This window comes from Coffea arabica, chromosome 1e (genome assembly GCF_036785885.1).
Source record: "Coffea arabica cultivar ET-39 chromosome 1e, Coffea Arabica ET-39 HiFi, whole genome shotgun sequence".
NCBI classification, from domain to species: Eukaryota; Viridiplantae; Streptophyta; class Magnoliopsida; order Gentianales; family Rubiaceae; genus Coffea; species Coffea arabica.
The window spans coordinates 2,555,370-2,578,064 of record NC_092311.1 but is presented as its reverse complement, the minus strand read 5'-3'; the positions used below and the strand labels follow the sequence as shown (position 1 = coordinate 2,578,064).

At 35.1% G+C, this 22,695-nt stretch overlaps 1 protein-coding gene and 2 non-coding genes across 3 annotated transcripts; 1 reads left to right on the top strand and 2 right to left on the bottom strand.

Moving 5' to 3' along the window:
* Window positions 1-15,682: 15,682 nt before the first annotated feature.
* Window positions 15,683-22,043, bottom strand: LOC140007060 (FBD-associated F-box protein At5g27750-like). Its single transcript, XM_072049759.1, has 8 exons — window positions 22,010-22,043; window positions 21,425-21,554; window positions 21,188-21,341; window positions 19,550-19,836; window positions 17,605-17,729; window positions 16,381-17,473; window positions 16,083-16,284; window positions 15,683-15,997 (listed from the first exon to the last, which is right to left on the bottom strand). The coding sequence occupies exons 1-8, from the start codon at window positions 22,041-22,043 to the stop codon at window positions 15,683-15,685; spliced, it is 2,340 nt and encodes a 779-aa protein (XP_071905860.1).
* TRNAV-AAC (transfer RNA valine (anticodon AAC)) lies at window positions 21,773-21,846 on the bottom strand. The gene has a single exon. It is a non-coding gene; the product is annotated as a tRNA-Val (tRNA).
* On the top strand, window positions 21,969-22,042 carry TRNAV-AAC (transfer RNA valine (anticodon AAC)). The gene has a single exon. It is a non-coding gene; the product is annotated as a tRNA-Val (tRNA).
* Window positions 22,044-22,695: the final 652 nt, after the last annotated feature.

The window sequence follows — 22,695 nt, the reverse complement described above, 5'->3', positions numbered from 1 at the left end:
ATTCAAATTTTATTATGTAATGCACCGAGCCAACGCATCATTCATTTGTGCCTAAGCATTATCTACAATTATCATTTTTCCCTGGTCCTCCATAGTAAAAGAAATCTCCCCAATAATTTGATGATGTGTTGATATTTTAGTACTTAATTATTTGCTAAAATTTAACCATAATAAAATTATATAACAAATTTTTATTAACCCCGCGGGGGAAGCGAGGCGGGGCGGGAGAAGCAGGGGACGGGGGATGGAGCGGGGGCTGGGGGAGTTTGTAGGCAGCAAGGCGGGGGATGGGGGAGGGGTCCCCCTTCCCAACTCCGCTTCGTTGCCATCCCTATCTCCACCCCATCCGATCACGGAAGCACTGTCAGCCAGGTGTGTAAATACGGAAGCAGGCCAGTAACCAAGTATAGTGTTGTTTCCATATTGTAGCCACCACGCATCTTTTTTTGGGTCCTAAAGAAAACTTCCATGAGATAGATTTTTTGAATTCAAGTGAAAAAAAAGGAGCCATCTAAGGAGTTTTTGGTGCGAACTTGTTAAGATTGAGTTCAAGTGTAATTTTTCTTTTTAGAAAAGTAAAGTTAAATTACATAAGTTTATAAAGGCAAAGAAGGGCAGTAATTATTGGTGTGTATATTCACATACCAAATTGTCTCACCTCATAAAACTAAAGTTTGAAATCTGAAAATTAAGAGCTGAAAGTATTAAGTTGCTGAATTGATATAATTATATCAAGTGAAAAAACTTCCATGAGATAAAGAAAACTTCCACCACGCATCTTTTTTTGGGTCCTAAAGAAAACTTCCATGAGATAAATTTTTTGAATTCAAGTGAAAAAAAAGGAGCCATCTAAGGAGTTTTTGGTGCGAACTTGTTAAGATTGAGTTCAAGTGTAGTTTTTCTTTTTAGAAAAGTAAAGTTAAATTACATAAGTTTATAAAGGCAAAGAAGGGCAGTAATTATTGGTGTGTATATTCACATACCAAATTGTCTCACCTCATAAAACTAAAGTTTGAAATCTGAAAATTAAGAGCTGAAAGTATTAAGTTGCTGAATTGATATAATTATATCAAGTGAAAAAACTTCCATGAGATAAAGAAAACTTCCACCACGCATCTTTTTTTGGGTCCTAAAGAAAACTTCCATGAGATAAATTTTTTGAATTCAAGTGAAAAAAAAGGAGCCATCTAAGGAGTTTTTGGTGCGAACTTGTTAAGATTGAGTTCAAGTGTAATTTTTCTTTTTAGAAAAGTAAAGTTAAATTACATAAGTTTATAAAGGCAAAGAAGGGCAGTAATTATTGGTGTGTATATTCACATACCAAATTGTCTCACCTCATAAAACTAAAGTTTGAAATCTGAAAATTAAGAGCTGAAAGTATTAAGTTGCTGAATTGATATAATTATATCTATTTGAAAACTAATTGAAATATAGCGCTGAATTAAAATATCGCACAAGTATTATATTTTTGTCTTTAAAAAGAATTCCTTTTTTGTGTATTTGGCGAGAAATAAGAGTGTGTGTGTGAGAGAGAAAGAGAAAATAATAAAACAACAGACATGTAGTTCTTAAGCGTATATATTTTTGTGTGTGTTGTGTGTGTGCATGTCAAACAAAAGAGAGCAAATGTATATTTTGTATTGGAGCCTGTACAAAAGTGTGTTATATGTGTGAAAGGTATAATATGTGCTGTCAATTCAGAAAATTTAGTTAAAATTTTTCACTTGCAATTTTGTGCACGAATTAAGCCGTGTTTAGTTTATTAAGTGGTAAGGCACTTTTGTTATCAAACATGCTGAATTTAAAAAGTTCTAGATAAATTAATGTTTAACATTAACTATGATTTAAGTGTACTAACAAGTGACCACCAGACATACAATTAGAAAAAACTCAAAAAAGAATTTCATTAATCGATTTCTACAGCTATTATGTGTTATAAAGTATGTTTCAGAGAGAAAAAAAAACGTATAGGGAAGAAGCAATAAAATTGAAGGATTAAGATGTCAGAAAAAGGGTGTTCTTAAACATTTTAACTACTAAACTATGTTTATTTGGCATCCATTTTGAGTTCCATTGCCTTCCAAATGTATAAGGTGATATCAAATTGTGGACCATGATAGGTAGAAATGGGGAAAATGGTGGCTCGCAATGATAACTTTTTGCTAATCTGAACAAAACCCAAGCAAAGCAAGTTGTAGCACCCAGTGGATTGGTAGCCATCTTTCTGTTGAAATTCCCACCATTCAGTACAAAATTCACAATACATTTAGATTAAATTTACTGACTTCAGTCTAAATTTACTAACTTACAGTCCAACAAGTGAAGAGTCTTGGGTTGTCATCTCCAAATAAATCTGGGAATACCTATCATTTTAGAAATTGAGACAAATGCATGTTATAAAGCATGAGACAATGCCTGCATATTTATATAATGCAACAGCAAAATGAGTACTCTATAAAAGATTATACAGATGAAGTACCATCCAACCCGCTTCAATGGCACTGAGATTTGAATTAGGACCACCGAGAATTGCAATCTGAGACGAGCTAAACTCATGGTTCTGAACTTGGGGTTTCCAGACGTTTATTTTTGCCTTTGCTCCCAAGTACTTGCCACTTTGTACATAAGCAAATGCACGCTTAAACAAATAAAAATGGGAAAATCAACTAATATGAAAAGATTGTCAGATAAAGTTCAAGACCTTCTTAATTAGCGTCCAATCATCAGAACTAATATCAATACAAAGTTTCTATAAAGTTAGGATTAATCTTCTATACACTGACAGTGTATACACTTTTATCATTGGATGCATGACACATAATCTAAATTTGAATTTGAAACCCAAATTTTACATCTATATCGTACATTCAACCGTAATAGTATATACCAACAGGGGTTGGTCCGAGTGGTAAGCGGCTCGGATTCGCTTAAGCAGGTCTCGTGTTCGAGTCCTAGTGTACGCAGACACCCCTGTTGGGAGACTCACCCACCATAACCAGGTGCGCGACGCGGGTCGGGTCCAGATTAGTCGGGGCAAAGCTTCGGATACCGAGAGGGCAACCAAAAAAAAAAACCGTAATAGTATATAAACTGTCAATGTATATAAGATTTATAATATAAGAGATGGATCCACTTCAAATTTTAAACATTAGCATCTATCCGTAACTCACTTCAAATTTTAAACATTATCATCTACCCATAAATTTAGGAAACTTAAACGAAAAAATTTTAAATTTTTCTCTGAACAACTAACACTTGGATCCAGCTCTTATCATGTGTCCTAAGAGCACAAAATAGAAAAACCCTACTAAAATACTTGGAGAAATATTTTGATCATTTGGCCTACTATGTCTATCGAAACTTGACAATTCAGGAAAGGTATAAACATTTAATTCCGATCAACTCCTTGTGGTACCTCAAGATTAGAATTGGGCACAAGCTTGAACTCAACTCAAGAAAGCTGGGCAACACTTTGGTGTTTCTCCTTTGCATGTCCCTTGATGTTTCTTGTGTTTCGGTGTCTTCTGATAGGAATTGTTCCCGCAGGGCACCTCCCATTCAACTGCCATAACTGAGTGACTGTATCGTCGTGGCTATGGGCTTCAAAATTGAATATACCATTCTCACTAAATAGTTCTTTTCTTGGATGATAACTAGGCCTGGTCTGGAATATCAAAAGATATAAGATTTTTATTATTATTATTATTACCTCCCACCCCTCCTCACAACTTTTTTACTCCAAACTGCCAATTTCAATATTTGAACCCTAAATTTGACAATAGAGAACACTCTAGGAACCTTCCCCTAACTATTGGCCCAATCTCTTTGGGTAAAATATATAGGATTTTATTTTGTAATTGCACTATTTTGCAAACTCATTCGTATACTTGTGTGCGAATGAAAGATTTACCAGAATGGTATGGTTTTTGAGTAAAGGATGATCAAATGCCGGTTGGCGGTAAATATGAATACAATCAATAATATCACCATCTGGACTCTGTCATTTGAGGCAACCATGTATCAGTCTCGCAAATATGGAAACCATAATTAACTTTTCAACAAATTAAACAAGAGATTAGTCGATTAAAAGAAAAAGCGACCGACGAAAAAAGAAGAGAATAATCAAAAAGTGAGTATAAATCCTAAAAAAAACAAAAACAAGAACAAAAGCAAAATACAGAAGCATTAGCACTAAGATATATGTACACAAGCATGAGTGAGGAAAGGATGCATGTACTGTCTCTACAAAAGTGAGGAAACCTTGATGGACTTGAGAGGGATCTTGTTTGAGCGGCTTAACGCTTCCTTGATCGGAATCTTCTTGCTTGAGGCATCAGATATAACCATCATGGAAAATACAATAAAAAAACACAATCCCTTCATTACCTTCACAGAAGAAAACTGCCAATCCATAATTGATTCAGAGGTTGTTGGTATGTATTGGAGCTCATGATTAGGTGAATTTATAAGCTTTCGAAGTAATTAATTTGATGAGCATCTCTCTCTAGTTTGAGAGCTTTTCTTCTCATCGTAGGAGGTTTCAAAATTGAAAAAACAGCGCCAACCCAAAATAGAAAGTTACACAGAGCTAGCTTTACTTCCAATAGTGACTGTTCAGCTTCCGTACAACCGAGACAACCAAACCCACGTCCATAAACTCTTCTCCGAGCTGCAACTCTGTTTCTTGTGTGGAAATGGTCATGATCCTAGGAACATTTGAAGGATGCAACCCAGAAAAGGTGACTTGAACTTTCGATGAGCTGATGTGTGTGAATTCGTAGTTGTCTTTTATTTTTCTCTCTTGTTTGAGACCATCTCTCTCTAGATTTTAGGTGTTAAAATTTTTTGAAAGGTAAAATTAATAGGGAAAAGTGTATAAATATAATGGAAGGTAATAATTGTAATTAGAGAAAGTGTATAAATATGAGGGACAATAAATATTATTAGTGTACATTTATATAGTAGGTTGGATGTGATTTAGACCAATCAATTTAAATTCGTCACTATTTAGGTGAAAACTCAAAGAAACAAGTATAGTGGCACACTCAAGACGACACTCTCAATCAAGAACTCTTATAATTGAATCTCAAACACTCTTATATTGAAGCTCTATTACTTTTATCTGAAGCTAGGATACCAAGAATGGCTACAAAACTCCTTATGTATATCTTTTTTTTTTTTTGTAAATTCCTAATCTTTTATTGATCCAAAGAAGAATGTACACTATAGAAGGAATTGTCCCTTAATCAAATACATAAAATAAAGAAAAGAAACATGTAATCTATACTACAATGTCATCAATGAAGCAAAGGAATATCAAGGTCAGCGCATAGCTATAAATTTTCCTACTTTCTATCCACCTTTTTCCATCATATCACTAGGCCTCGAATATCCTTAAGAATCATATGAACTATATACTCAAGAGAATGCAATATTTTCTTAAACACCTGCTGATTCTTGCTCATAACAAGTGATACATAGTAGCTACAAACGTGATCCTTCTTACTTGAGAAACAAAGTTTTGCTGAGAGCAATGCATGATCATCCGTTGCAATTCTCTATCCCATTCAAGAGCATGGCTATACACCAAACACTTTTGTTGCGCATGTTCCCACACATAGTTGGAATATGGACACTAGAAAATTAGGTGGCCCAAAGTTTCGCCATATGTTGAACACAACTCACATATAGGATTAGCATTCAATCCCCAAGAACATAGTCTCTCTTTCGTGTTTAATATCTGCCTACAAGCAAGCCATAATATAAAAGAATGCCTGAGATAGTGTCTCTTACCCCATACAAGTAAGTGCCTAGGCACTTTAATTCTAGGAGATGAAAATAGTTTAAAGCAGATTTTGCTGAATAGACACCATGAACAACACATGTCCAAACAGCATAATCATTAGTCTCTAGAAGAGGAAGAAAATAAGAAGGGCTGGCATCTATCAACTATATCAATTTACCTCTCTAACATTTACCCATTGTCCAATTCCAATTCGCTTATTTGATTATAGGAAAGACCTTAGCATTTTCTGAAACTCCAAGCAGCTTCAGTAATTGAGGAGAATAAAGATATTTAAGAATTCCTATAGGATGCCAACTATCATGCCAGATAAATGTCTGTTTGTCATTGCCAGTGACCTTCTTGATGTAGCCTCTCACTACTAACCTCAACTTCAACAGCTTCATCCACCACCAAGAACAGTTAGTCTTTGATTGGATTGCCCAAAAACTCTCATTTTTTAGCAAGTAAAAATGGATCCATTGAATCCACAAAGTGTCCTTCTTATGGTATATATCCCATATATGTCTAATTGATAGAGCCTTATTCCACAATTTCAAGTTTTGTAACCCCAAACCACCTTCCTTCATTGGTTTACACACTTCACACCAACTAACCTTGGTGTTTGTTGACTTCATCTCAACACCTGACCACAAAAAAGCATTCAAATCACTTTCCACTTTCTTAATAAGCATCTTAGGAATAATTAATATGCTACCCCAATACACAACAAAACTATTTAGGACTGATTTAATCAGAATCAAGCACCCCCCATATGATAGTTTCCTAGCTGACCAGCTTTTGATCCTTCTCAACATTTTGTCTAGAATAGGTTGGCAATCCATAGATGTGAGCTTTGTAGACACCAACGGAATACCAAGGTATTTTACAGGCTAGCATCCAAGTGGCATGCCAATAAGTGAACTAAATACCGTATCCAGTTCAACATTAAAAGATCAACATTACCACCAAACATGAAAAGTTCAGACTTTGCCAAATTTGGGTTGAGGCCTGACATTGCAGAGAATTTTTCCAATGTAGCTTTGATAGTTAACATAGATTTTTTGAGCTGCAGCTGCCAAGATGAACAGTATATTTGTAGTGATCAGGTATTCAGCTACAATTTTCTACATTTCATAAAATGCATAATCACTTAAAAATCTAGTGAAAACCATGAAACGATTCAAGAGTTGATTCACTAGCCAAAGCCTCCCACAATCATGTAGTGAAAATGGAATTTTGGAAATTTGTCTGTTGCCAATAATTTGTAAAACAAAACATTCCAAAGCCGTAAAATGTTCTTGCTCTACTCTAGCCACATGAATGACTTTTGTTTAGGGATAATTTCAGAAACTTCCCTTGAGATTTCTAACAATTTCACTTGGATCCCCTTAATTTTTGAAATCTCACTTAAATCCCTTATTTTGAAACTTTTATATAAATCAAAGAAAGGTTGAATAAAAAAATAATTGTTGGAGAGAGAACATACTTTGGTGCCAAAGACGCCATAGTAATTGTTGCAACTATTTGTTTTGACAAACTATTAAATGAATTAAAACTTTTCAAACAAAAAGTAAAAGCCTACTGGCAAATTTTAAAAATATGTAGCAGATGAATTACCAAATTTTGGATGATTAGACTAATCAATAGCTAAATCTACAAAGTAGTTCAACTAAATATAAAGGCCAAAATAAAAAATTAAATGATATAGGATGCTTATTTTTTTAATAGTAAAGTAACTATTATTAGAAAAGCTTACCATTTTGATTTGGAGGAGAAATTTGCACCAATTAGCTGAAGACAATTGCAAAATTTTCTTTTGCTTTCCTTCAAAGATAATCTAATAGTGATTTATTAGGAATTGTTCGGTTAATATCACTAAACACTAAGGATATAAAAGCCATTTTGCCACACATTATATCAGCAATGGATTCCAATTCTCTGCTAGGGGAAGTACATAGAAGTTAAAGGAGCCAAGTAAAATTGTCAAAAACTTCAGGAGAGATTTATGAAATTATCCCTTTTATCCAACTCATAAATGCAACTAAAGCCCACAACTTTTGACTAAAGGCAATGTTGCACAATTTTAATAGGTTGGCACCCTAGTAATATATTCCTAAAAATCAAGATAATTATTATATCAACGAGTGCCTTATACATTAAAATATATTTCAAGTGTTATATTTTTTAAAATATAAGATTAATTAGGGAAAGTAAATAAATACAAGGAATGATAGATAAGATTAAATAGGGAAAGTATATAAATATAAGAGAGGATAATAATTGTTTGTATGTGTATATATATATATATATATGGTAGATTAATTAGATGATTACTAGATGTGTTAGTGAGTACCCCAAGGGCAACGGTTAGAAAAACCCTTATTATATTACATTAGAAAATCACAAATTAGAGTATGAGGTAGTAAAGCATGTACTCAATAATTACATATTTTAACAATAGCATTGCATCCGTTATGTTATCGGCCTTAATAATCAACTACCTCTAGAGTAGTTGGCTACCATATATCTTGTGGGGTGGGAGGTCAATGATTCAAATCTTGTTTCCTATCAAAGTTGCCACTTAATGTAGCTTCTCTAAGATCCATATGCCTGTGTAATGCACCTGTATGGTCCGATACTGGTTCAGTCCATGTCGGTTCCCCATGATCCTATTGGATCAACTCCCCTACCCCCTCTCTTCGAAATAGGTTCGAGTAGGAGTAGCTGATAACAATTGACAAGAAAAAAAAAGACAAAAATCTTAATTATTTTCATCCCAAACCCTTCCTATCCTAACTGACAATCTCAGTATTTGAACCTTAATTATTTTCTCTCCACATCCTTCCCATCCCAACTAACTATCCCAACATTCGAACTCTAAACCTGACACATGCCCTTCCTAGCCCAACTGACAATCCCAATATTTGAACTCTAAAATTGACAGAGAAGAGAACTCTAAAAATCCTTCCTGCATTTTATCTAATCGCCTTAATCAACTTTTCCATATTATTGTGGGACAAGAAGCTCTTCCCTTTCTTTATTTTGTTTTCGTTCTTTTGGTTCTTCTGTTACCAATTAACTTCGTTTTCTTTGTCCTGAACGAAGTTCATTTGTTAGAGTGGTCGTTCTATTGCCAAAATAAAAAGAATAGAAAAAGAAAAGAAAATTTGTGAAGCAGAATCAGAGATTGATGTCACAACAGCAAAGATTTCGCCTGCAAAAGCATCAGCTATCGCTCCAAACAGCTGATTTCAGTTGCAAGTTCATTCACCTTAAAGATGTGGAATAGTTAATTCGATATTCGCCAAGAAAATTATAAAGAACCAAAGAAAAAAAAAAGCAAAGAAAACATAATATGCTATGACTACGACAAATTATTGCAGTTGCACCAAAACAATGCTAAAAATAAACGAAGCACAAAAAAGGAGATTCATTAATTATTCATTTCCATTCATCCAATGATCGAAGACAATCCTGCAATCTTTTGAAGATTTCGTGAATGACAATATCTTGTTGTAATCTTTGGGACTAGATTCCCAGTGCTTTAAGCTTCCATAGAGAGTAATCTTCTTTAATGACTTTCCGTTCTTCAGAAAACGTTTCACTAGCATGAAACCAAATTCCTGATCATTCCCAGAGATTTTTATTTTTATCTCCTTAAGCTGTCGAATGTAGCATGAGGGAAAGGCCTTCTGCAGCAAAATCCCAAGTTCTTCTTCACATGTTAATTGATTGTCAGAAACCTATCCATTTGCAAAGCATTAGGGACTGCAAAAGACAGCAATGAACTATATGTTTAACACAAAGAAAGAAAGCGCAAAACTCACGCAAGAAACGATATTAAGAGCTTCAAGATTAGGGGCACTTTCTAGTAAGCTTGGTATCATATTCCACCACATGGTACTCTCACTGTCGCAGTAAAGATCAAGGGCCAAACTGGTCAAATTTACCAAATCAGGCAAGAATCTTCCAGCATCATAGAGAGTCTACAGGCAAATGAGAAGAAGAATCAGCGTTGATTATAGAAAGTTTATGGAAAAGGAAAAGAAATCTGTGGAACATACCTTCAAACTATGCGACTCAATATTCAGTGATTTCACACATTGCAAACCATTGATAAGTTCGAAAGCATTCTCACCCTGCAACATGAGGATGTTTTCAGTTTCTTTTAGCTCAAATTCATCAAATGCTATTGTGGCATCGACAATGGTCCTCAGGTCTTGAACAAATTTTACTTCCACAGGATAACCTTGATACTTGAAATACTCTAGGCATGGAGCATTTATTGCAAATTTAAGCTCCCCATAAACGTTGCAGTCCAAATATACGAGATTGTTAGACTCCACCGCTAGAGAATACCTGCCTTGCATACAAGATAATACCAGTTTTTTCAGAAATGGGGCAGACACATTAAGAGTTCTATCCACGTTTTCCAAACATCTCCATTTCAAAGATAATTCTTCAAGCGAAGGGCAACCCTGAATAAGCTGCACAAAGGAAACTTCATCTATTGACTTGAGTGAATTAAAGCGCAGGACCTTAAGATTTGGCAAGCAAACACGACTCGGAGCAATCAAATCCTCACCCGTTTCTATTGTCAAGGTAACTAGAGACTTAGATGTGAATATTCTAGGAAGATATAATCTGTTCTCTTGATCTCCTTCCACACAAATATCCAGTTCTTGGACTTTAGCCAGAAGCGCGGCTGATAGCAACGAATCAATTGCCACCCGAAGATTTTCAACGAAGGGAGACACAAAAAGTTGAAATTTTCTTAAAGGAACCTTATTTCGTAGTAGAATCAACCTAAATCCGAAAGTTAGAAAGTTAGACACCTCTCTTTCTCGGGCCTCCTCGGTCAGAGCATACCAGCATTTACAGACTGTGAGATCAATATCAGGAAGTGAGATGAAAAGATCTTTCCATCTGGTTGATAGGACGGATGTCGCCGCTGCAATTTCTGTAGGGAGATAGGACATAATATGGCGGAGAATGTCGTCAGGAAGGGCACTTAACCTATCAATTTTATCATCTCCGGGGACTTTAAATTTAAGAGCCTTAAGAAGTCGAGGATGAACCATGCATGGTTCAAAGACTAGGCCTAGTCTGCATCACCAGAACTTCAGCCTCCGTTCTGCTACTGGTCTGCCGTATCCCAGAGATGGTAGACCCGGTAGAAACTGGCTCAGACTTGGAAATTCGGGCTGGGCCGACTCCGTCCGTCGAGTCAACCCATATTGACTCATCAGATATCCATGACCGGTGGCTTTCACCGTGATTTTCGGAGCCGTTTTGGGTATAAACATATAACAAAAAACAAATTCTCTCTTTGAAGACTCTTCACCAAGCAGCAAGTGGGCGGCAGAGATTCAAGAGAAAGAGAAAAGAGAAGGAGAAGGAAAAATAAAAGGGCGAAGAAGACGGAGGCTTTCAATATCATATGCACATGCACGGCAGGTGGTGGTGAAATTTGGAGCGGAGAGGGAGGAAAGAAGAGCGAAAGGCAGACTCCAGGGAGAAGGTGCCTCTGCCTCAGGGCTACGGCAAGTCAAAGTTGGACAAGGACTCAGTACAAAGTTGTTCTCATTATACATGTTTAAATTTTTATAATTTTTATCATGCAAAAACACCTTAATATTATATTAAATATATGGCAAATATTTTATTTATATACATTACATTTACCTTCAATACAATAACATAATATAATTACACACTAAATAATATAAAAAGTACAACAACTAAACCAAACCGTACCAGACCCCAATCGCACTGGTGTCTCTTCCATCAAACTTAAGCATGGTCCTTCAACTGAACCAAGCCACCAAACCCTAATTGCACTAGCCCTTTTTCCATCAAAGTTAAGCAAGGTCCTTTGGTTGCTTTGATAGGATATTCCCAATCGGAAACTAGTTTGAAGCTATACAAATAAAAAGATCATAAAGGATAATCTCAAAGGAAAATTCTATGGTCTCTTTTTGGATATCATTCTCTCAACTTGTATCTCTTACTAAAGATAATAGTTTAAATTTTAAATATTTGATAATATTTAATCTAAGGGTTAATAATATTTCTTTTACCATCCAACAGTAAATTTTACTTATGGGTATGATACCAAAAGGAATTGTAGAATCTCCTAATTCATAAACCTTCACTTGGCAATTTTGAACTTTGAAAAATCTCACTTGATTTCTTTACTTTAGGTATTTTTTTTCCCTAACTTTTGCAACCCACTCCAAAATATAATATTAAAAAAACTCATTTTGAAAGAGAGAATATAATTCCATTCTAAATTTACCCTTTTCTTGTAAACATTTAATTGTTATAAACATATTAATTTTGTTTCTTAATTTTTGCAAGCGTAGTCAATATGGTTCTTTAATTAAAACTGAAAAGTTGACAAAGGAGTCAAAAGATCCTTTAATAGCTTTTAATGTCATTGATTTGGACAAGAAATATTAAGTTATTTAAAATTATAATGATTTACAATACTTGTAAAAATAACTTGAAATATTTTTTTATAATAATGAAAATAAATAAAACTAGGGTCAACTTGAAATATTTTATAGGGCTGTCAATTGGTTTAGACCAGCCAGAGCCCAACCTATTCAGCCTAAAAAATGCCCGCTGATCCTAATCTTTAATTGAATCGAGCAGAGTTTGATCCTAAATGTTACGTCTGAACTAAATGTGAGTAAAGTTTGGGCTATGCCTTCTCAAGCCCGTTTAAGGCCTAGCCCATTTATATATATATATATATATATATATTTATATATATATATATATTTATGCATATAATGACATAAATTTTTAATAATTTATATATAAATTTATAGTAATTCATAATTATAAAATATATAGTATATATAATTATATATTTAATTATGAATTTGGGCTGAACCCAATTTGAACCCAAAACTTATACTCCCTCCATTCCATTGAAACTGTCATGCTTTCCATTTTGATATGTCCTAAAATGTTTGTCACATGCCTAAAATGGCAAATGAATTTTTCTCCCTCTTCTAACTTTACCCTTCAAGCACTACCTTTAAATATGTGGGTCTAACACAAGTTGTCATAAAGACCGGGACGCGCTTTAAAGTGCGTGACTGGTGCTAGTGGATGTTTGCTAACGCCTGCAGTGCAACATAAGCAAAGAATTAGTGTAGCTTTAATAATATAATGAGCCCAGATTGTTGACTTGTTTGCATTGTTGACTTGTTTGCATAAATCATTTGAATAACTTCACCACACGACTTATAGGCAAAGTTTGGACAGTTTGACGGGGACAATTTAGGAAGTACAGACAGATATCTCTTCTTTTGCCTACTGTTAAAAAATACTCCAGTTCCCGAAAATGACCAACTTTTCGGGATAGAGGGAGTATGATAGTGTGAGATGAGGTTGAACCTCTTGATTTGAGTCCGAAGCCTAAAAGGTCGAAACTCGAAAACCCGTATAATTTGTGAGTGGAGGCTAGGTTCGCCAACGCCTAGTTTAGAAAACCCAATTGACACTCCTAATATTTTATAATAATGAAAATAACTTTTTGTACTAACCTAAGAATGGATGATTCGGGTGGATTTAGATGGACTAAAATTGGTTTATTAGTATAATTGGGTCAACTCATTTACACCCGTTTAATTAAATGGATATAAGTGGGTAAATCAAAAAAGGAATTTAGTAATCCAATTATCCATTTACAATCTATTTTTTTAAACTTTTTACAAACTCATCTAATTTTATTTGTAAAGTTAATTACCAATTTATAATACCTCCGCTAAGTATGAATTCATGAAATTAATATTGAATTTTGTTAACATCATTGAAGAATTTTTTTTTAAAAAAAATTTGGTATCGTTCTGCAATTTTTAACATCATTATTTCTTTTTCATTTTTTGCTTTGGATTTTAGACCCTGAACACCAAATCTGCATGCTGTAAAAGGACTGGTTTTAGTTTGATTTTCTCCAGTGGGATCATCTGCCGCCCAACGTAGGTGCTATCCTTTCACAGTGTTTTCGTTACATGAAAGTTATTGTAGCTAGAAATCTCTGACTGATTGAGGGATTCTTCCATGCAAATAACAATTACTTTTATTTTTTTTGCTGAGAGAATTAAGTCATTAAATTAACTAGAGCATGGTACATAATTTCAAGCTTGTAAAAATTGTATTCATGGAGACATTTGAAAAGAAAAACTCTTTGCAACTATAGCAGCCTTCTCTTGCTCTAAAACTTTTTTGGGCTCCAATAAAATTACAGGTCGTTCTTGTATTATTGGAATTTCAACGATTAAGTACTGTTTTTTTTTCTTTTCTTTTTTTCATTTTGGTTCAAGGGAAGGAAATTAAGTACTGGTTTAACTGTTGTTTAGAAACAAAATTAAAAAAAATAATTCTATGGGTTCACTATTAAACCTATAAAATTTTTACCCACACCTTAGTTGCAACAATATCGCAAAAGGAACTTACAATTTACTGACCAAAAAATATTGGGCCCATTCTTTATCCATTTAAACCAAAAAAAAAAGAAGAAGAAAGTACTGGTTTAATTAAACAGTCCTTTAGTTTGTGTTTCTTTCATCCTTGAGTGTTTTTTGCAATGAAGTTTACTAAATAAAATCAAGTCTGCCTCTTGGTTGCAAATTTGCAATTGATTTTCATACTTAGAAAACTGATGGAGGGTAACTTCATCGCAAAAAACCTGCGCTGCTGTAACTTGAATTCTTTCATGCTAATCAAAGCACATTGCAAACTTTCATAAATCAATCACAAGAATTTTTCCATAAACTTGTTTTCAATCTGCATTACCTAAATATCGTAATTTTTTCGAATGGCTGAAGTTGAGATAGGATCTACAGGTTTTGAGTTCAAATCACTTTTCTCCTTCCCCGCTTCTTAAATCCCAAGTTCCCCTGTTGAAAAAAATAAATATATAATTATCGTAATTGATAAATGCATATCTCAAACAATTGCTCTCGAAAAACTTCTAAAACATACAAATAAAAGTTGAAATCTACACATTCATTTGTATTGCCCTTTTGCATTTACACACATTTTTGTTTCAAAAACTAACACTAGGGACCCTCATTAATTTGTTATTGAATGTGCTCTCCATCAAAGAAATGTTTTTCCCTTTTTGTCCTTCTATTTTTCCTCTCAGAATCCACTTTGACAATTTTAGTTTTTTGCATTTGGAGAAACGCTCCGTTTGGTTTGGCCATTTTTTCAAAAACAAGTTTTTTTAAATACAATGCTATAATAATACACAATGACTCGAAAAACATCTCATCCATATAATATATCAAATATTTCAAAAAAATTTTATAGTAAAAATTTTCAGAAAAATTTTCATATACACTGCTACAGTAAAAATTTTAAAAACACTCCCAAAAGCAGCTAATCCAAACAGAGTTACTTTGACCTTGACATTATGTTATCTTAGGGTTAAACTAGGGAATGTGCTATTATTGACAAATTTTTCTTTCAGAGAAATTGCTAACTAAAGCCAGAGCCAACAACATCGTCTGCAATTGCTGTACTCCTAAGACATTGCCATAACCTTACACATTCAAGGGTGAAAACATGTGATAAGAGATTTTTGGTCCTGCTATTAAATGAATTGAGAAGCATCAGCTAAGAACTGGATATGATCGTTTAATTTTCATTACAAGTTCATCAATTGATCTTCACATTGAAAAGGAAAATCCAAAATTGTCTCCAGAAAGGGAAATGTCAAGCAGAATAAGTAACTTGCTTTTAGATGAACTTTACTAAACATTAAACAAACCATGCCGTGGAAAGATGACAAGAATTTCTCATAAAAATCCTGACCAGTAGCTCCACAGCACATTCCAACTCATGATCAATGATCATAAAATCCTACTTCTTTTCCTTCTAGTTGAATACAATCTGGCAATCCTGGGAGCTTTTATTGAATGATGATATCCTCTTGCAACATTTTTCTGAAGATTTCATAGCCTTTATAACTCCACCAATAGTCATCTTCTTCAAAGATTTTCCATTCTTCAAAATATACTTGACTAGCTTGAATTCATATTCCTCATTGTTGAACTCTCTGATTTCTACCTCCCTAAGACGATCAAGGCAGCAACTAGGAAGGCACAGGGGCAAAAAAACCTCAAAACTAGAAAAGCACAGGGGCAAAAAAACCTCAAACTCCCTATCTCTAGTGAAGACATTCCCAAACGCCTGTCCATTTAAAGTAGATTAGGGACTGCATGCAATACATAATGAAATTAATAAACTTCTTGATGAAAAGCTCAATATAACTTACCTCACCAAGGATAAGTACTTCAAGGTCTGGGGCACTTTCAAGTAATCTTGGTAACATTTTCCACAAATGCCCATGATCAACACCATCATAATTAAAAGGTCCAAGCTGCAGAATGGTTAAATTTCTGAAAGTTGGCAACCTTCCTCTAAATTCAAAAAGAGCCTTCACAAAAAGGGAGAAGACTGTTAAAACAATTTGCTCCCTCTAATGGTAACATTCTATGTCCAGTCCACAATTATAAAATAGGAGCCTAATTGGATGAGAAAAGAAAAAGTAAAAGAAACCAAGAAATACATACCAGGAGAGTGTGTCCATGTAACTGAAGAGATTGACACTTTGCAAATCATTGATGAGCTCAAAAGCATGCCGACCATCCAAAAAGAAGTTTGTTTGGATTGTTATGTTGAAAATCTCAAGAGCCATATACCGAATTGCTATACTGGCTCTCACAACAGACTTCAGGCTTTGAGTGAAGTTCTTTTGAATGAGGTTCACCTCAACAGCATTGCATTCGTAATTTAGATAGCTGAGGTTTGGGGCATCTAATGTGAACCTATGCTTCCCAACATGGTGGAATTCCAGATATTCAAGTTGGCTTGAATCCAAAACGAAATCAAACAGGCCCCCATAATTAAAACTGGCAAGTGTGAATCTTTTCAGTGAAGGACTAGAGAAATCAATTACTTGATCTTCATCACTCTCATCCATACGGCATAAGACTAAGTTCAGTTCTTCCAGCGAAGGACAACCCTTGATAAGTCGTTGAATACAGATTCCATCTACCACTCTCATTTCCCCTCTCAAGTGCAGAACCTTAAGATTCGGTAAACAAATTGCATTAGGTACAATCAAATCCAAATCCACATCCCTTGTCAACTTCAAAGTGACGAGTGTTTTGCAGGTGAATACTTCAGGAGGAATTGATCGGCTTTTATCTGTCATTCCCACATGAATGTCAAGTTCCCGGACTCTACACGCAAGTGCCTTCAATATAAACAATTCAACTGCAGACGCAAACCTTCCCACATACTGTTTAATATGAAGTTGAAATTTTCTTAAAGGAGCACCAGTTCGAAGTGCAAGTATTCGACAACCAACATGTATCTCGTCCCGGAAACTCCTTACACTACAAGGATCAGGATCATCAGGATCGTTCAGTCCATTTACGCAGAAATTAGTATCAGGAACTGAAGTGAATAGTTTTCTCCATTTGGTGGATACAATTAAGAAGGCTACAGCATCTTTTGCAGGAAGAAGTGACAGAATTTCGTAGAGAAAATCATCTGGAAGGGCACTCAACCTATCAACATTATCCATTTCTGAGATTTTCCATTTTCGTTCCATTTCTCGACTCTGTTTTAAGCCCATCTTATGTTTTTTCTCAATATTTCCTAACCACAGTTCAGGAATGAACTAAAACGAATCTCTTCAAGAATTTGGGGTTAAATCATTTATCATTTACTTGCATGCATGAATGCATAAGGAATCCTTTTACAAAACCATAAAAAATTGAATATTGAACCTGCTTCTATGGTGAAACCCGTGGGCTGCAAATTGTGGGGTGGCTGTATGCTTTTCATGGCTGCTCTGAAATCATTAACTGCAGCTGATTTATGTACAATTCCAAATTCAGAGGCTATAAAATTACTGAATCAGAAAAGAGAAAAAGAAAAAAAAGATCTGAATATTATGATCCTCCTCTTCTTCCCTTGACCACTCACTCTCTCCCTACACTCTTGGGAACTGATAATTTCTTATTCGTCAACAGTAAAAGATAGATATGAATACCTAACAGGCATCGACTTCATTAGTTAATGATATATAATCTGAACTAGGAGTCTAGGATCCTCTAATTTCGGAACCGTTCGAAGATATTGCTCGACCGTATAACAAATCCTTGGGGTCTGTTTGTTAGAACAGAAAAATATTTTCCAGAAAATATTTGTCAGGAAATTCTGGTGTTTGGCAGCCAAAAAGATTGAGAATTTTTTCCCGTGAAAAATCTTTTACGCCATCAGGACTAAAATGACTAAACCGAAATTTTTCAGATCATGGCTCAAAATTATCTATTGTGGCTAACTTAGACCTATAGCTGCCTCCCCGTCTTCCTTATCTTTCTTAGTACTATTTGTAAGCATCAGTGAAGTGTTTCATCCGGTAGAACTCTATCAATGACAAGAATCTCATTCTTGATGCAATTTCCATTGACGCAGTGATTAGGTAATTAGTATGATCTGTAATGGTAAGGGGTTTGCAATACTATGGATTTCCTGGTCATGGAGTATGATCTAATTTTTTGGAATTTGAAGTATTTGGATTGGGGTAGTGAATTGATATAGGTATGGATGGAGTTCTGGTCATTGGCAGAAGGAGACTGACGAATCTTTGAGGGGAACAATCTTGTGGGTTTTGGCTTCGAAGAACATTTTTCAAAAGTGCACCAAACACTTGAAAATTAAGGGAAATAATTTTTTTTCCGCTGATGAATGTTTTTCACTGAAAATGTTTTCCTTGGGAAAAAACTTTTACACTGAAACAAACGGACCCTTAGGATTGGTTGTTTTCCATGTGTTGTTTGAGTTTTGTTTCATTGCAATGCTAAAGCCCAAAGTAACAACTGTTAAAATAGAGTACTCACTTCCACCGTATTTTTGTCAAGTAGCTATCATTTTTGCTAATAAAACAAATAAGGTGTTCATTTGCTTTATTTTTGGACAAGGGGCAGAAATGGTTGCAGAAGGTTATATGTAAAATGCACACTGCGTAACTCTTTCTACACACGACGTAACTCATTTCAACGTCGTGTAACTATAGAATAAAATTTTGTAGGCCCCACACATGATGTAAAAAATGAGGTACAAGATGAAATATAGACATTATATTTTTTTTGGCCAAATCTTGGCCATGAACTGCCGGGAAGGATTGCTACTAGGAACTGTTCTTGCCCCTCTTCCTTTATTTTTGGGGTGGGGGGGAGAGGGGGAGGGTTGGATTGGATAGTATAGGAATGGAAATGCAAGTAAGAGATCTCAACTTCGAAGCATCTCATTTATGCAAATAAAAAAAGTGTTCATTTGCCAAAAGGTATGAAGGCATTCACATCTTTTGGCATGTGCTGCAGCGATTGTTTTGTTGCCAAAATAAGAATAGGAAAACAAAGCTGAGAACCATCAAATTTTTTTCTTCCTTTTCTTTTGGTGACTGAAGAGAACTAAGTACAAAACAGGAGGTTCTCCATATTCATTGTCCCATAAAGAAAAGAGGGTTTGATTCCTCTTTCCATTGTATTACCTTCAAAGGAAGCTGCAAACAGTCGGATGGCATAAACTAACTCAGAACAGCTCATCTTACATAAAATAGCAGATATTTCTATGCCAGTTTTCAAGTGAGATTATACTCCATTTCTGGATGCAAACGATCCAGTCTAGCTGAAAAGAATACCAGAAAAACGAGAATTCCTGTTCTACGATTTGTTGAAGAACACAATCTGGCAGACCTCTGAGGATTTGTTGAATGACAATATCTTATTACAACCATCCGATAACGTCTTTGACTGCTGCCTAACTCCACAAAGAGTCATCTTTTTCAAAGACTTCCCGTTCTGCAAGAAATACTGCACTAGCTTGATTTCATATTCCTCCCCATAGAATTCTCTGATTTCTATCTCCCTAAGACGTTCAACGATGCATATAGGAATAGCCTCTGCCAAGATGCACCCGAATTCTTTGATTCCACCAAAATCATTCCTAAAGACCTGTGGATTAAAGAAGATCAAATAGGGACTGCAGACATATAGTGCAATGAAATATGTCATTAAGAAGCTCATAATAACTCACTTGACGGAAGATAAGCACCTCAAGATTAGGGGCTCTTTGAAGTAATGCGGGTAACATTGTCCACAAATTTGTATGATAAAAAACATCATTCCAAGGAGCTTCAAGCAACACAGTTGTCATGTTTTCGAAAGCTGGCAACAACTGTCGAGAATAATGGAGAGCCTACAGTCAAATGAACAGAACATTTAAGAAAACTTATTGCTTGGAAGTATAAATGTCCAATTAGTCCACAAGTCAAAGGAAAAGCCTGGAGATGAGAAGAAAGAAGTAAAATGAAGGCATATATACCTGCAGGGACTGGGAGTGGTGACATAGGTCAAGTGACTTCACACTTTGTAACCAATTAATAAGCTCAAAAGAATGCTGACTACGAAAAAACAAGCCACTTTCAGTTCCTTCAACTGTTGGTAGTGAGTGTAACTGTGCGACTGTGTGAGTATACTCTTCTTCTTCATATATATATGTATATATGTATCTATGTGTATATATGTGTATATATATATATACAGAGAGAGAGAGAGAGAGTCGCACACCACATCCACATTGTTGTGGGGATCATGTGCTTTTCTGATACAAAAGAAAAGAAGGGAAGGCTCGATCGAATATGCAGATAATTGCTTGCTTTTCCGGCCTCCTGAGTCCTGATTGCCTAATCACCTATCCATATATAAAAACGTCAGAACTAATATATTTAATCTCTCATATGGATGGACCACTTGATGATGAGTCCATATCTTATTTCTTCTGGTTACAGACTTATTTTTATTTTTGGTCTGCTGCTAAAGTTAATTATTTTCTTTTTACCTAATTTTAGCTTTTGATCCTAGAAAATCTTTTGCGTAACGTTCTCGATTGCTTTTTCTTTCGCCTTTTTAAAATATTTTTAGAGCTAAAAAGGGGTCAAAAATTAATTTTATAAAAATCAGAATCAGTTGAGAACAGACCCTTTTTTATACAATTAAGGTTCAAGACTAGGATAACTGGCGCTAGGAGCCAGTTAATTTTAGCATTTAAGAAGGACAGTAGTTGCCATTCTTCTTTCTCTCGTTGTTAGACGCTAGGAGCATTAGGGAAAAAGGAAAGGAGGAGGTTGATGTTTGCTACTTCGGCTTTATTAAGGAGAAGATTAATTATCTCTTGTCATTTATACATCTTTTGAAGCTCGAAGGACCAAGAGTGCTCAAATGAATATTTCTATAGGAAACAATCGTCCTGTAGTATTATGGGACACAACAATATCAAGTCCCATATCAAGTTATGGGACACAACAATATCAAGTGCAGCAGATATAAAGAATTCGAGCGCCATCTGAAATCTTTCCACCAGCTTATCGACGCAGGCACTCAATTTTCTAATAGGAGCCCTGTTTCTTTGTAGAATCACCTCGTAACCGATACTTAAAGATTCAGAGAACTCCCCATCACTATCATCCAATGCAGAACTGGGTCTGGTGGTCCATTAATATTGAGATGGAGAACGGGAATTCTTCATCTGAAATCTTTCCACCAGCTGAAAAAATTTCTCCATCTAGTGGATAACACACAGGCGGCTGCAGCATCTTTTGTGTCAAGAAAGGACATGATGTGATGGAGAACATCATCTGGAAGGGCACCCAACCTATCAATACCATCATTTTCTTGGGCCAAATTGAATCACAATTCACATGGCATAATAGTGTATTTTCAAAGATATCAAACGATCAATTTTACTATTTGCCACAAAGGGAATAAAAAGGTTTAGGTGTAATATGCTATGAGCTGGATTACTCGGCAAGGTCACAATTCACGAATAGTTAGTCCTTCTGTCAGGAAGGGATCCAGAAAAAAAGTAGTTTGCGCTAAATGTTGTTACAGATGGCGTCGCCCGGACTCGAACCGGAGACCTTCAGTGTGTTAGACTGACGTGATAACCAACTACACCACGACACCAGATGTTGGACTGGCTATCTTATCGAAATACATTTCTTGGTAATTAAGTTACTTGATCAAAAACCGCTTTTGTTATCTCAATTCTGATTCCTTATGAGGATAAGACAGCAGTTCAAACATCTGGTGTCGTGGTGTAGTTGGTTATCACGTCAGTCTAACACACTGAAGGTCTCCGGTTCGAGTCCGGGCGACGCCATGTGTAACAACATAAGCTCAAACTATTTTTGTTTTGGATCCCTTCCTGACAGAAGGACTAACTATTTGTGAATTGTGACCTTGCCGAGTAATCCAGCTCATAGCTATTTATACTGTTTGAAGTTAAAACGGGACTAAAGTATCTAATTGTATGCCTAAGTTAGACCAATTTTATAGTTTAAAAACTAAAATATCTCATTTTAAAATTTAAGTACTAAAGAGAGAATTTGGTTATAGTTGAAAGACGCAAAATAGAATTAACTCTATTCTGTTTGAACTTTGGCTCAATTAACGTTGTTTTTAAAATTTACATGTAAAAAATTCAAGCAATTCGAATTTGTCTTGAAAAATGTTTGTTTTAGCTCAGTCTTGATAAATATTTAATCCAAGCTTTAAACCAAAATTGGCATTTTTTTTTCAAGAGAAGGGTACAAAGAACAAAAAAGACATGCCATTCATCCTCAATCTACTTAATTTTTTTCCATCTTTCTCCGTCCTCATTAATGAATGTGTGTAGAAAAACAAATAGTAAGCCACTTTAGTCAACTGAACTCATTCCTTTTCAAGTAATCTTTGGATTGATTTTGGTAACTTGTGTGTTTCACTAATTTTCTTTTTCTAATCTGTTGCAGACTTTGGCTAATCTTCATGATA

Bases quoted from the DNA above. Each gene is read 5' to 3' on its own strand.
- LOC140007060 (XM_072049759.1), bottom strand. From the start codon at position 22,043: ATGGCGTCGCCCGGACTCGAACCGGAGACCTTCA. The intron at 17,730-19,549 runs GTAGAACAGGAA...TTTCTGATTCAG, and splicing joins ATTGTGTTCTTCAACAAATC to TAATTTTATAGCCTCTGAAT. The intron at 16,285-16,380 runs GTATGTATTTCT...TTACCATTAGAG, and splicing joins TACATGGACACACTCTCCTG to GGAGCAAATTGTTTTAACAG.